The following is a 15,097-nucleotide window of genomic DNA, read 5'->3' on the forward strand; positions in this document are numbered from 1 at the left end:
ATGACCTGATGTGGGATTGAAGAACATGAGGGTCTGGCCATGGCCCTGTCACTACATTCACTCCCACCTCAGGTCATTGCCAGGGGCAGGAAAGGGACTGTCTCTGTCTTTCCCTGAGGAGACGGGTGTACTTTCCATGCAGGAGGAAACACGTGGCCAGGAAGATACAATTGATGGTGATGTGGTTTTCTCCGTAAATAGTTTTTCTTATCCCTTCTGTTTTCAATATTTTTTCTGTTTCTCTTTGTTCCTTATCTTGTTGCTGTTCCCAGTAAATTGTTCTTATCCCAGCTAGGGATCTTTCCCTTTTTTCCTTCAGTGGAAGGTGGGAGGGCAACGAGCACCAGCAGGGTTTTAGCGAGAGCAGGAAATTGGGGAATCCCATTCCTGAACCCCGGCCCCTGGAAATGGAGCATCCCAGCTGGTGCCAGCCCTGGTGGCCATGGCAGCAGCCTTGGGAGCGGGTCCCTGGCTGGGGCTGAGGGAACCTCTTCACTCTGGTGCCCAGGGACAGGAGTGGAGGGAGCGGCTGCAGCTGAGTCGGGGCAGGCTGAGGTTGGATCTCAGGAAAGGGTTTTTGCCCAGAGGCTGCTGGGGCACTGCCCAGTCTCCCCAGGGAAGGGTCACAGCTCCAGGGCTCTCTGAGCTCCAGCAGCATTTGGACAGCACTGCCAGGCCCAGGCTGGCAGTGTTGGGGTGTCCTGTGCAGGGCCAGCAGTTGGACTCGAGGATCCTGATGGGTCCCTCCCAGCTCAGCCAATTCTGTGGTTCTGGATCCATGAGCCTGGGGATGGGAGTGCCAATGGTTGCCATGGCAACGGGCTCCAGGCCTGAGCTGGTGTCCATGGCAACCACCCCTGGCATGGGGTCTCCATGGAGCTGCCCAGGGACTGACCATAGCAACAGGGGCTGGGGATGGTTGCCATGGGAACTGACCATAGCTACAGGGGCTGGGGATGGTTTCCATGGGAACTGACCATAGCAACAGGGGCTGGGGATGGTTGCCATGGAAACTGACCATAGCAACAGGGTTTCCTGGTGATGGTTGCCTCCTTAGGATGAGATTTGTCACTGGACCTCAGAGGGGTTCCATGGGGACTTTCCAAGAGTCTCCAGGCTGTTCAAGAGCTGGAATGTCACACACAGAGCCAGGGGCTCCATGGAGCCCTCCCAAGTGTTTCTGGGGATGGCAAAGAGCCGTGTGGTCAGAGGCAGTCACAGCCATTCCATGGTGACATCCCAGGGCACCTTGGGCTGCAAAGGCACCGATCTGTCACAGGCACTCACGGGGGCTCCACAGTGACATCCCAGGAGTCCCCAGGCTGCCAAAGAGCCAGGATGTCACACACACTCCTGTCATGTGCAGAGTGGGAGCTTCAGGTAAAAGCTTTATTTCATTATTGGAGAAACTCCTGCTGAGTCATGAGATGGAGACACCCAGCAGCCACCATGGGTTCTAAAAGCCCTGCAGAGCCCCCAGACTTCTAAAATTCCTTTTAAGAGAGGAGACTGGGAGTTACTGGATCCAATCCCGGCCCCAGAATTTGTCAATGGTTTATGTATAAACGATTGGACAGGTAGAATTGAACAATCTGTCAATGCAATTTTTCATACAGGATTAATGATGGAATACCAGATATATTTATATAAATACAATCAGATCATGACTAGACAGTAAGCTCTTAACCAGAGTTATTTACTCCACAGTCCAGAATCTATAACAATTATAGGATATTCTGCTCTAGGAAGCAATTTTGAAGTCAGCAGGGCCTTGCTGGAGTGGTTTGAGCCCATTGCAGGCAGAGCCTCCTGCTCCAGCAAGAACTGCCTTTCCTGTGCCAGGAGCAGGGCAGGTCCTGCTGCAGGAACAGCCCCAGGCCAGCCCCAGCACAGGGAAGGCCTCGGGCACAAGGGCAGAGTGCCGTGCTGGGAGCTGTGCCAGGGACAGCCCGAGGCACCAAAGGCACCTTGGCAGCAGCAGCTGCTTGCAGGGCATGGCCAGAAGCCTCCCTTGGCACCCGGCCTGGTGGCCAGCGCTGCAGAGCTGCTGCCTCAGGGCTCATTTCTGGCTGGGCTCTGAAAAGCCACTTCTGCTCCAGGAGCCTGTCTGGGAAGCCATTGGCCCAGCACCTTGGGGACAAGATATTGTCAACAAAACTCTTCATGCCAGCAGAGACAAGGCAGGGGCAGAGGAAAGGGGAGACCCAGGCCCAGGGGACAGGGCTGCCATGGTGATGGCTGTGAGGTCACTGCCCTGCAGCAGCCTGGCTGCCCTCAGCAGACATTCTGGCCAGAAGAGTTGTGAGGGCACCCAGCTCATCTGGGAACCCACAAAAAGGAATTCCATCCTTGGGGAGGGGAGGAGATTTCACTGGGTTAGGTTGCACACACTCCCTGATATTTGAGCATTCCTGGGATGGGAAATCCACTTCTCTGGAAAAACAGTTGACGTTTTGTTCCACTCTCATTACTGTAAAATATTTCCTCCTTCTAACAAATTTAAATTCACTCTCATTCAGTTTAGAGATATTGACCATTGTTCTGTCACTGCTAGACTTGGGACAAAATAACTTTGATAACTATTTTTCCATTTTCACAGATCTTGGGGAGGACCCAAATATCTCCCAACATGGGGTTTGAAGGCTTCATCACATAACCAGCAGGTAGAGGCTGCAGGCTCTGGGCTCAGTTGTGTGCAGACTGAGGACAGAACAGAAGTAGCCCGGGAGGGATTGAAGGGTGGTTCCACAGATGCTGAAGTTTTATTTCATTGTATAAAACAGCCAGAGAAAGAAATAATGGCACCAAAGGTGTAGAGTGCCCCTGCCCAATGAGGTGGGGATTCTACCCAGACACAGCATCCGGTGAGAGCGTGACTTAAAGAAGATTCCACCCCTCCACCCTGTGGGGTGTGTCCCTGAAAGCCTGGGAAAAGACACTCCACCCTATCTGATCAAATGAGGAATGGCCCCGGAATGTTCTTCTTTTTCTGTAACCTTATTGGCTTAAATTGTGCTGCAATTTCCCCACTGTAGTTTTTTCCATTGATTGTCCTCCTCGATCCACCCCTTTGCAGTCTCCTGCTCTTAATATTGGACCTTGATCCTAAACTCCACCCCTACCCTGTAATATAAAAGTCTTGACCCTACCACCTTGTTTCTTGTGTTGGTCCCTGGGAAAATGAAGAATCCTCGATTTTCTAAACCAAGACCTGTCCTGTTGCCTTCCTTTCCCTGTTGGTCATTGGTGTCTGCCTGAGGTCTGAGACTCTGGGGCCTGGGGCAGTTGTTGTGCCCTTTGCAGTGGCAGAACACAACAGTGCTTTCCTCCCTATGGAAAAAAGAACCATCCTTATCTATGCAGAAATTGCGGGAATTGGGCTTCCAACTCCCAAATTCCCTATATCCAAGAGTTGCTTTCAGACAAAAGCTACCAGGAAAGAGAGGTCTGGCTGCCATTGGCCTCTGACGGCTGCCTTTCATTTGCCCCTCAAACACCGGTATTCCGTCTTTTCCTTCCTATGGAAAGAACCATCCTCCTTCAACAGTCCCTGTCTGAAATTGGGATTTCACCTCTAAAATTCCCTATATCCAAGGGCTGCTCCCAGACAAAATCTGCCAGTACCATCAAGTCTATATGGCCTTGGCCTCTGGTGGCTGCCCCTGCCACACTGGGGCTCAGTTCTTTCCTTCCCATGGAGATCACTGTGACACTGTGGGCACCTCATGGAACCAAGGGGATCCTTGTGGCACCACTGGAGACCATGGAACCAAGGGGCCATGGTGACACCACGGGGCTTCATGGACCCAGAGACCATTATGATTCTGTGGGGCCTGATGGAACCATGGAGACCATTCCAACCCTTCAGGGCCTGGTGTCACCAAGGGGGCATTGTGACACCTCAGGGCCTCCTGGAAGCAAGGGACCATTGGAACACTGTGGGGCCCCATGGAAGTGAGGGAACATGGACCAGGTCTGGCTGGCCTGGCCTCCCAGGGGCCACCTGACAGGTCTGGCTGATCTTGGGATGCCAAGGGCTGCCTCTCATCAGCTCCTGGAGCACTGGGGCTCTGTGCTTTCCTTGCTTTGAAAAATAACTGTCCCTCTCTTAACATGAGCATTGTCAGAATTGGTAGTCTTCATAAAAAATTTTCTATATGCAAGGCTATCTTGCAGGAAAAAACCTGCCAGTTCTGGCTGGCAATGTCCTCTGGTGATCATCTCTCATTCACCCAGGGTAAAACTAGGGCTCTCTTCCTTTATTCCTATGGAAAAGAACAGGTCTTCATGTCCAGGAACCATGGCCAAAATTAGAATTTGCCTCCCAAATTCCATATATCCAAGGATTGCTCCCAGACAAAAGTAGCCAGGACAGACAGGTCAGGCTGGCCCTGTCCTCTGGTGATTTTCTTAGACTTTGAGCTGAAATTTTTCATTTGAAAACACCTTGGAGAGGGCCCAGACATCTCCCAAGGTGGAATTTTGAGGCCTCAGGCACATGGCCACTGCATATGGACAAAGGAGCTCTGTGCTCTGTGCTGCTGTGGTGGTTTTGCATCACAGAAGTGATGTCCTGAGAGAAGCTGCTAGCAGATTCCTCCGTGTCTGACAAAAACCAATCAGTAATTAGCTTTGAGAGCTGTCAGTCTGTTAAAGCACTAAGGAAGCTGCAGACGCCTCTGTGCAGACACAAGTTAGAGATGAGAAAGCCTGGCTGGGTCTCTCTCCCTTCTGGCCCCACAGAGGTGCCGAGGCCGGCCCAGCCCCGTCTGGGCCGTGGGGCCGGGCGGCTCCTGCCGTGGGGCCGGGCCCCTTCCCAGGGAGCCGCCAGGCGCCATCGGCTGCCGGGCAGGGCAGGGGAGGCCGCGGGGCCGAGGCCGGGCCGTGGCTGCGGGTGCTGACATCTGGCCCTGCCGAGCCCTGCCCCGCCGCCAGCCCGGGCCCGGCCAGGATCCGCCGGGCCCCAGGAGCAGCCCCGGGCCGGGCCGGCTCGGCCAAGGCTCTGCCGCCCTTGGGCTTCGCCCGCAGCCGGCGGGCAGGGCAGGAGAAGCCATCAGCCCCGGCCGTGCTGCTGCTGGGCTCTGGCCTGGCTGCTGAGATCCTGGCCCTGCCCCAGCGCGGCCCAGCCTGACACAGCCCCAGCGCAGCCGCTGCAGAAACCTCCATGGCAAAACAGCTCCGGCCACAAGCACCGAGCCCAGCCGGGCTCACGGAACCATCTGCAGCCCCGGGAGATATTGACTCTGCCAGTGCTGCCATCCTCCCTCCAGTGAGAGAAAAGGACACAGGGCAGGCACACAGAGGAGCAACATGAACACACCGAGGGCAGGGAAGGGGAAGTTGAGTCCCAGATGGGAGGGATGAGGAGATGCCTTGATCTTGGGGCTGGAATCCTCTGGAAAAGCTGTAGAGAAGGATGTCATTGATACATCAGACTCTCTTTTTCCCTATAAGGCATTGAAAAGTATGGGGAGATGTCTTGTTTCTGCAAAGGCCTCCATGCTAAAGTGAGCAAATGTTGCAGTAGCTGTGATCCCATGAGAAGCTTGAACATTGGAAGAGAGCAGTGTGATGAGACCCTGTGCCCTCAGGGAGAGAAGAAGACCTCTGTTCCCAGACATGAAGATGATTTCAGAAACAGAAGAAGAAAATATTGGTCTTAAACAGCTCATCTTTAAGCTAATACCCCATAAGTTGACATGGCCCATAATCACAGCTGTGGGAAAAGCTGTGAAAAAATGGCAGGGATTTCACAATTTTCATTTTTCCAAGTGGCAGCTATTCGTGGAAATTGAGAGCCCCAAGAGAACTGTTTTCTTATGGAGGAGTCTCCATAGCAAGAAAGAGAGACTCCTCTCCTTAGGTGAAATGAGAAAGACAATTCTAGAAGTGGTAAACTGACTCAAAATTTTAGGTTTTGTGTCCATATATTCTCAAAGAGAAAGAAAAAGTTGTATGAAGAGAGGAAGTGTTGTGAAAGTTTTGTTATGATTCTTACTACTCTTTCTTTTAGTTACTGTTAATAAACTTTTCTTTATACACTTTTAAAGTTTTCATCCCATTTTCTTTTCTCCTACTCCTATCTCACAGCAGTAAATGAATAAGTATATTCTAGTGAGTGCACTGGTAATTAGCCAACACTGAACTCACCGCACTAATTGATGCATTGGCTGAGAAATCACAAATTGGCAAGCCAAAACCACTACAGAAAACTTCTCATGAACTGCATGAGAGCAGAGGGAAATCAAGGCAAAGCCATGGTTTGTCAGGACTTGCTTGATCCTGATGAGCCCCGTGGTGCATTTGGAGCTGAGCCCTGGAACCTCAGGGCCTGAGAGGAGATTGCACAAACCTTTCCAGGAGTCAAAGTCAAAGGAAAACCCCAAAGTGGTTGGAGTCTAAAGCATTATTGGGAACCACAAAGGTCCATCTATACCACAGGCTCTTCATGGACTCCTTGGAGAAGAGAACTGGAGGCCAGGATGGCACAAAAACCTCTCAGAGACTGAAAATGGCACAAAGAACTCTCAATGTGGAAAGGAAAATCCAAAGTACCTTACAAAAGTTAAGAGTCTTAAAGTATTCATGAGCCCCACTGAGTGTCAGTACAAAGCTCTCAAGGGACTCATTAAAGCAGATAATTGGGGCCATGATTGCACAAACCTCTCACAGAGTCTGTAGCAAAAGGGAAACACCAAGTACCTTAAAAGAACTGAAGTACCTTGAAGCATTAATGGGCCCCACTGAGTGTTGTTCCTGACAAAGCCTCTCCAGGGACTAATTACAGCAGATAATTGGAGGCCATGATTGCAGAAACCTCTCAGAGACTCCAAGGCAAAAGCAAAAGCCAAAGTCCTTTGAAAAACCTGCAGTCCCTGGGAGCATGAAGGAGTCCCCAGGGCCATTCCTGACCAAGGCTCCCCAGGGACTCCTTCCAGCAGATCCTTGAGGCCACTGGGATGTGGGCTAGGGGAGGATGCTGAGGGCAGCACCAGGGGCTGACAGTGCCCAGCCTGGCTGGGGCTGTGCCAGGAGGCCCCAGGGCCTCAGGACAAGGTGTCTCCTCACAGCCCTTGGTGGCACAGGCCCTGCTGTGCCCCAGGGCACCAAGACTTGGCTTCTCTTTGTCCCCTCCTGTCATCAGTGCCTCCAGTTCTCTGCTCTGCCTGGGGCCTGGGGACACTTTCTCAGTCGTGTCCCTCAGTGGGACCCATTAAAAGTCCAAGAAACTTTGGAGTTGGATTCTGACTTGGAGTTCTGGAGAGGTTTCTGCAGCTCCCCCTCAGGGCCTGATGTTCAGGGCCTGAGCACAAAGCCCCAGAGGGTCATTAAAGTCCTTGTGCTGTGTCTGTGCTGCTGAGCTGGGCCGGGCTCCTGGCACAGCGGGAGATCCTGGTAACCAAGCAGAGCTTCAAAAGCACATTTCTCTTGCTGAGCAGCTCTTCTCCCAGCCCAGCAGAGCTGGGGCACTGCCTGCAGCCAGCGCGGGCACAGCACAGAGGCACAGAGAGCTTCAATCAGTCAGGGCTGGGAAGGGGCTGAGAAGTGCCTGGGGCAGAATCACTGCCAGCCCTTGGCACAGGAACCTCTGGCTGCAGGACAATGCAGCTGCAGCTCCTGGAGAGATCTCCTAAAGCTGGAACATGCCAATGCCCACAGAGCCTGTGAGTGCATTCTCTGCTCATCTCCTGTGCAGAGCAGCCAGGGGTGCCCAGGGCTGTCCTGCAGAGCAGGGTCCTGCAGCCCAGGGCGCTGTGCTGGGCCAGGGACTCTGCTGCCTGCCAGGGACAGCTCTCAGCCGGCCCTGGAGCTGCTCCCAGCGCTGGCCAGGAGCTGTGAGGGGAAGGAGCCACCCTGAGCAGGGCAGGTGCTGCTGCTGAGAGGGGCTGGCTGGGGCAGGGCTGCTCCCAGCTCCAGACCAGCCTGGGCACAGCTTCGGAGGACACTTCCCAAAGAAGGTAAGCCTGGGATTGCTGAAAAGGTCAGGAGCTTTCCTGAGGGTGTTTTCTATTTCCTGCTTGATGCAGGATGGGAATGTTGGGGTGGTGACAAAAAGATTTTTGCTTTTTATACATTTTTCATATACTGTAGCTCTTTAAGTTACTATTTTATAATTATAAAACTATAATCCTTACTTAGCTCCATTAAACTCTTAATTAGCTTTATCAAACTACTATTATGTACTTATGTAACTGTAATCTTTGCTGACACTAGTATGTTTCCTACCTTTCTCTTAGATTTTAGTACAATAAATTGACTGTCTAAATACATTCCTGAAATACTGCATAGTCTTATTATCAGGAAGAGGACCTACGAGAACAACATTTTGGTTTTTGACCAAAATGTGAGCAGTCACAACAAAAAGTAAAGGCATAGAAACCCTTGGACCTACTCCAATGGTTTGGGCCTGGGAAGGGTAACTGGGGCAACTGAATCTCCTATTGGATGTTCCTATTAAATACCCTAATTAATTAACCTTAATAAATTGTTGAAATCAAGGACTGGGTGTCCCCTGGGGACACTTGGAAGCTTCCAATAAAGGTCTGTTTTTTACTGTAGTCTTCTAACACCGTTGCAAGGGGTTTTATTTTTTTTTTTTTCCTCTTTTGATTATAGACAACAGGGGCATGAGAGAAGCAGAACAGGAATTGTAATCCCAGAATCATAGAACATTCTGAGTTGAAAGGGACACACAGGATCATCAAAGGAATGTTTGAACATGTCCAGAGACTCCAGAACTGTGACTTTGGGTGGTCAGTGTCTCTGCTGGGAGCCTCCCAAAGGGCCTTCAGCCACTCCTCAGCCCTGGGCAGCAGCAGCATCACCTCTGCAGGGCCCAGCAGGGCTCTCCTGAGCTGCCCTTGCCCAGCTGCACACAGAGCCTGCCCTAGCCAGGGCCCTGCACACAGGCAGGTTTCTGTAGGGCCGGGCCAGGGCACACAGGGTGGGATGGGCTCTGTGAGCGCTGGCAGGGACAAGGCACCTCTCAGGAGGGGATGTCCAGGCCCAGGGAGATGCTCAGGGAAGCAGAGGGGGCTGAGCAGAGCAGTGTTGGGGGAACAAGCCCATCCAGCCCCTCACCTTCTCTCAGCCACAGGGAATCCTTTGCCTCTCACATCTCTCAGTGCCAAACTCTGAGTGCAGCAGGAATGCTGGGGATTTCTGACCTCAGAGAGCATGCAACGGTGAGTGGGTAGGAAAACAATTCATAAAACCAACTCCTCCAATCCTTTTGATCTGGGAGTGCAGATGGTACCAAGCTTTTCTGCATTAGGAGTGATTCCCGTGACAAATCCTGAATATCCAGCCTTGTCCCTCTGCTACATGGCCACAAAGCCAGGGCAGCAGGGCAGGGATGGCTCCTTGAGAGCCCCCACACACAGCCCTGGCTGCTCCTGGCGCACTCAGCCAGCACAGCTGGAGCTCAGGCAGGGACCTGGGTGAAGGTTTTCCCAGAGCAGGAACAAGGGTGGGTGAGTCCTAGCAGGACAGGCTGCAGGGAATGGCCCAGATTTGGCTCCAAGCAGCCTCTCCTGACTTGTCCCTGTCCTTTCTCCATGAACAGGTGCCCATGTGCAGCCACAGCAAATGTCCAACAGCAGCTCCATCAGCCACTTCCTCCTGCTGGCACTGGCAGACACGCGGCAGCTGCAGCTCCTGCACTTCTGCCTCTTCCTGGGCATCTCCCTGGCTGCCCTCCTGGGCAACGGCCTCATCATCAGCGCCGTAGCCTGGGGCCACCACCTGCACACACCCATGTTCTTCTTCCTGCTCAACCTGGCCCTCAGCGACCTGGGCTCCATCTGCACCACTGTCCCGAAAGCCATGCACAATTCCCTCTGGAACACCAGGAACATCTCCTACACAGGATGTGCTGCTCAGCTCTTTTTCCTTCTCTTCTTCACTGGATCAGAGTATTTCCTGCTGACCATCATGTGCTATGACCGCTACGTGTCCATCTGCAAACCCCTGCACTACGGGACCCTCCTGGGCAGCAGAGCTTGTGCCCACATGGCAGCAGCTGCCTGGGCCAGTGCCTTTCTCAATGCTCTGCTGCACACTGCCAATACATTTTCCCTGCCCTTGTGCCATGGCAATGCCCTGGGCCAGTTCTTCTGTGATATCCCCCAGATCCTCAAACTCTCCTGCTCCAAATCCTACCTCAGAGAACTTGGGATCATTACTGTTACTGTGTCTCTTGGATTTGGTTCTTTTGCATTCATTGTTTTCTCCTATGTGCAGATCTTCAGGGCTGTGATGAGGATCCCCAATGAGCAGGGACGGCACAAAGCTTTTTCCACCTGCCTCCCTCACCTGGCCGTGGTCTCTCTGTTCACCAGCACTATCATGTTTGCTCACCTGAAGCCCCCCTCGATGTCCTCCCCATCCCTGGATCTGTCAGTGTCAGTTCTGTACTCGGTGGTGCCTCCAACCCTGAACCCCCTCATCTACAGCCTGAGGAACCAGGAGCTCAAGGCTGCAGTGTGGACACTGATGACTGGATGCTTTCAGGAACATTAAACTGCTGGCCAATTTCTGAGTATCACTTGTAATAAAAATTATCTTTGGTACTTCTTGCTGTTTTCCTCTTGGACGTTCTTTTGCATTGTTTTACATTTTAATGTTGTCCACAAAGAAATGTCATTCCTTGTGCCATTTCTCATTTTGTTTCTCTCCACCTTCCCTGTGGCCACAGACTGTGTCAATGAGGGCCTGTGACTTTGAAGGAACTAAAGGATGTCCCAGCAGAGTTTTCTGCAGAGATGCCCTTCCATTGTCTTCTCTGGAGCTGCAACAGCAATGTCTGTGTGCAGTGCTGGCACAGCCACTATGCTCCTGCTGGCCACACCATTCCTGATCCAGGCCAGGAGCCATTGGCCTTCTTGGCCACCTGGGCACTCTGCTGGCTCTTGTCCAGCCTGCTGTCCATCAGTCCCTGCAGGTCCCTTTCTGCCTGGCTGCTGTCCAGCCACTCTGTCCCCAGCCTGTAGCACTGCAGGGGTTTTTGTGGCCAAAGTGCAGGACTTGGCACTTGGACTTGTTAAACCTCACCTTGTTGGATTGGGCCCTGGATCCAGCCTGTTCAGGGCCCTGTGCAGAGCCCTCCTACCCTCCAGCAGATCCACACTCCCAGCCAACTTGGTGTCACCACGGTTCCATGAGGCCCCAGAGTGTCTCAGTGGTCTCCATGATTCCATGAGGCCTCCCAGTGTCACAATATCCCTTTGGTTCCATGGGACCCCTTGGTGTCACAAAGTCCCTTGGATCCTTGGGCCCTGCAGTGTCACAATGTCATTGTGGTCCCCAAGGCCCTGCAGTGTCACAGGGGATCCTTGGTTCCATGAGGTCTGGCAGGGCAGCAATGCTCTCCTTGGTCCCACAGTGTCACAATGGCCCCTTGGTTCCAGAAGGCCCTGCAGAGTCACAGTGGCCTCTGTGGTCCCACCAGGACCCAGACTGTCACAATGCACTCCTTGCTTCCATTCAGCCCCACCGTGTCCTTATGGCCCCGTGGCTCTGTGGTGCCATGTCGTACACAGTGTCACCATGGTCCTCTTAGTGCCACCAGGCCCCGCAGTGTCACAATGGCCCCTTGCTTCCCCAGGGCCCTGCAGTGTCACAATCATCAGAGAATCAACCAGGCTGGAAAAGGCCTAGGAGAGCATCAAGTCCAACCTGGGACCCAACACCACCTTGTCACCCAGACCATGGCACTGAGTGCCACATCCAGTCTTTGCTTAAACACTTCTAGGGACAGTGACTCACCCACCTCGCTGGGCAGTTCATTCCAATGCCCAGTCACCCTTTGTGTGAAGAATATTTCCTGATGTCCAGCCGAAACATCCCCTGTGTCCTCTGACCTGTCACTGCTCCCTGGGAAAAGAGCCTGACCCGCACCTGGATCCATCCTTCTGTCAGGGAGTTGCAGAGAGTGATGATGTCTCCCCTGAGCCTCCTCTTCTCCAGGATAAACAATCCAAACTCTCTCAGCCACTCCTCACAGGATTTGTGCTCCAGATCCCTCACCAGCCTTGTTGAACTTCTCTGGACACACTCCAGCCCTCCATGTTCCTCCTAAATCAGGGGCCCAAACTGGACACACCACTCGAGGTGCTGCACAACCAGTGCTGAGCACAGGGGAAGAATCACTGCCCTGCTCCTGCTGGCCACATCATTACTGATCTATAGAAGTGCCAGGGGTTGAATGAGGGAAATGGTGAGGAGGGGGTGGGGACAAAATATTGATTGTCAGCCATGAAAAGTCTTGATTTTCATATCTGTTCAGACTGCATTAGAAGGTGCTGGGGATCAATATCAATTGGACATTGCTGATATCAATCTATAAACAGGAAAAGAAAACAGGACAAAACAGTCCTCTCTGCATTGTTTTTAATATAGTATATTCACTTTGAAGACACTTCCAAAATCTGTCTATATAACCACAGAAGAAATGAAAATATAAGATATTCTCAGCAGTTTATCTTCTTTGTGTGTTTTGAACAAATGGTTTTGAAATTTTTTTAGTGAATTCCTGAACTGAAGAGCTCAAGAAAGAAGAGGAAAATTCATCAGGAACCTCCAAGTGGCTGAGGATGCATCCCCATCACAGCAGCAATGAGCAGAAATGGGCACAGCTCTGTGGCTGCCCCAGCTCTGGGATGGGCCCTGGGCCTGGAGCAGGAGCAGCTCTGGAGGGCCCCAGGGCCGGGGCTCTTGTGCTGGCCTGGGCAGATGGGATGGCAGCAGGGGCTGCAGAGCTCTCAGCACCTCAGGCAGAGGGGAGCAGGGCAGCCAGGGAGCTCCTTTGGCCTTGGCCAAGCCCCTTCCCCCATGGTGGGGCTGAGTCCTGGCTGAGCTGCAGCTGCTGCTGTGCCCTTGGCAGGGGCTGAGGCCGTGGGGCAGTGCCCAGAGCAGCCTGGGCTGAGCAGAGCTGTGGGGCCAGAGCCGGCTGGGCTGTGCTGGGGAGAGGCCCTTGGTGCTGCCCAGAGCTCAGGGCAGCTGGCAGAGCTGGCAGGGAGCTGGGCTGGGCTGGGAGAGCCTGGCACAGAAAGCATCAGTGTCCATCTCAGCCTGGCTGAGCGGGCAGGGGCAGAAAGATCATCCAAGGTCCACAAGTTCTCTGTGTGGGAGCTGAGCCTGTGGCCCACAGAGCCCTCCCAAGTGCTCGGGCTGCACCTCCAGCTCCAGAGGAGATGTGACAGATGGGAGCAGAGACAAATAATTCCTGCTGGATTCTTTATTGTGTTTGTTTATACAGATGACCTGGATCCATATGTAGACGAGGTGTTTTGTGTCAGATAACACTGGAGAGTGATAAGAGTAATATTTTTTTTGCTGAAAATTATATTTCATGCATAATGCACAATGAGAAAAAAAATACACATTTTATCAGAAGAGCATCTGAATTCTTCAGAGGATGAGAGACTCATTTATGTTCCAGCTGCCAAACCTGTTCAAATATTTTCCTCAAGTCTTCCCTGAGATGAGAGGTGACCACCAGAGGCCAAGGCCAGCCAGAGCTGTCTGTCCTGGCAGCTTTTTCCTGGGAGAACCCTTGCATATAGGAAATTTTTCAGGGGGAGTATACATTTTTGCCATGAGCACCTGGAAAGATGGATGGTTCTTTTCCATAGGAAGGAAAGCACAGAGCCCCAGTTCTCCAGGGGCTGATGAAAGGCAGCCATCAACATTCCAAGGTCAGCTGGACCTGTCAGGTGGCCCCTGTGTCCTGGTTTGACACTGGCACAATGCTAGCGTCCCCATGAAAATGCAACCCCACAAATGATTGCTGTGAAATGCAATCAGGAACAGAGCAGAGTAGAGCCAAGCTCAATAACAAAGGAGAAACTTTATTATCTACTACTACTATAAAATGAAAAAAGCAAGAAAAGAAAAATTAAATCCAAAATTAAAACCTTCCAAAACACTGCTTTTCGCTCCCCCCAGTTCCAACAAACCACAGTGAGACACAACTTGGACCCCCAATCAGTTTCCCACCCTTCAGAGGATCAATACTCAGTCCATCAAGGGAAGAGGAGTCTCTCCTGTGCCATAGACCCCCAAGAAACACAGCTGCCATCTTTTGTGTTTCCATGTCACACATGGCACCACCCAGAGAGAATCTGCCAGTGTGACACTCTCCTTTCCATGTCCCAGTGCTCTCACCACCATGCATGGACAGACTGCTCCATGGACAGACTGCTCTTAGGATTTTTCTTTTCAAGGATGCTTTGCCAAGAGGGAAAAAAAAAAAAAACAACCAACAGTTCTGTTTTTCATTTTTGGGACCGCAGTCCCGCCCCATTTCCCCCTGGGGCCGAGGGTCCAAGAACAGAGATCTTCTCTTCTTCTCTGAAGACAGGGGGCATCACCACAACCCTCCTCAGCTCTTCTCTATTCACTCCACTCTTGTCTTTTTCTCAGCTGCTGAAGCAGGTTGTTATGGTTTGACACTGGCACAATGCTAGTGCCCCCATGAAAATGTGATTTCTTCCTTGAATGCTGTGAAGTGGAATTTAGAACAGAGTAAAGCAGGTTTAAGCTTAATAACAGAAAAAAAACTTTATTAAGCTACTACTACAAAAGGAAAAAAAAAAGGAAAAAAAAGGAAAAAAAAAAGGAAAAAAACCACACAAAGATCAAATGAAAACCTTGCATAGCATTTCTCTTTCTGCTACTTAACTCTAACAAACTACAGTGAGACACAATCTGGACCCCAATCAGGTTTCCACCCTCCAGACAATCGATATTCAGCTTTTTGAGGGTGACAGGAGTCTCTCCTGTGCCACAGACCCCCCCTAAGAAAACACAGCTTTACATCCTGTGTTTCCATGTCACACATGGCACCGCCCGGAGAAAAGTTTGCTATGGTGAACCTTTTCCTTTCCATGCACAGTGTTTTTACCACTAATGCATGGATGGACAGACTGCTTTTAGGATTTTTTTCTTTTTAAGGATGCCCTGCCAAGAGGGGAGAAAACAACAGTTTAGTTTTTTATTTTTTGGGACCACAATTCCCCCTATTTTTTCATTTTTCCCCTGGGGCCAGGGGTCTAAGAACAGAGATCCTCTTCTCTTCTCTTTCCTTTGAGGACAG

The 15,097-nt window shown here is 51.7% G+C and overlaps 1 protein-coding gene across 1 annotated transcript; it reads left to right on the forward strand.

Moving 5' to 3' along the window:
* Positions 1-9,518: 9,518 nt before the first annotated feature.
* On the forward strand, positions 9,519-12,680 carry LOC146764756 (olfactory receptor 14A16-like). Its single transcript, XM_085563830.1, has one exon. It carries the CDS (start codon positions 9,589-9,591, stop codon positions 10,519-10,521), a length of 933 nt encoding a protein of 310 aa, XP_085419956.1. The 5' UTR covers positions 9,519-9,588; the 3' UTR covers positions 10,522-12,680.
* Positions 12,681-15,097: the final 2,417 nt, after the last annotated feature.

Source organism: Lonchura striata, chromosome 31, assembly GCF_050655825.1.
Source record: "Lonchura striata isolate lonStrDom1 chromosome 31, ASM5065582v1, whole genome shotgun sequence".
Taxonomy (NCBI): domain Eukaryota; kingdom Metazoa; phylum Chordata; class Aves; order Passeriformes; family Estrildidae; genus Lonchura; species Lonchura striata.

Coding starts and splice junctions, on each gene's coding strand:
- LOC146764756 (XM_085563830.1), top strand. CDS start 9,589: ATGTCCAACAGCAGCTCCATCAGCCACTTCCTCCTGCTGGCACTGGCA.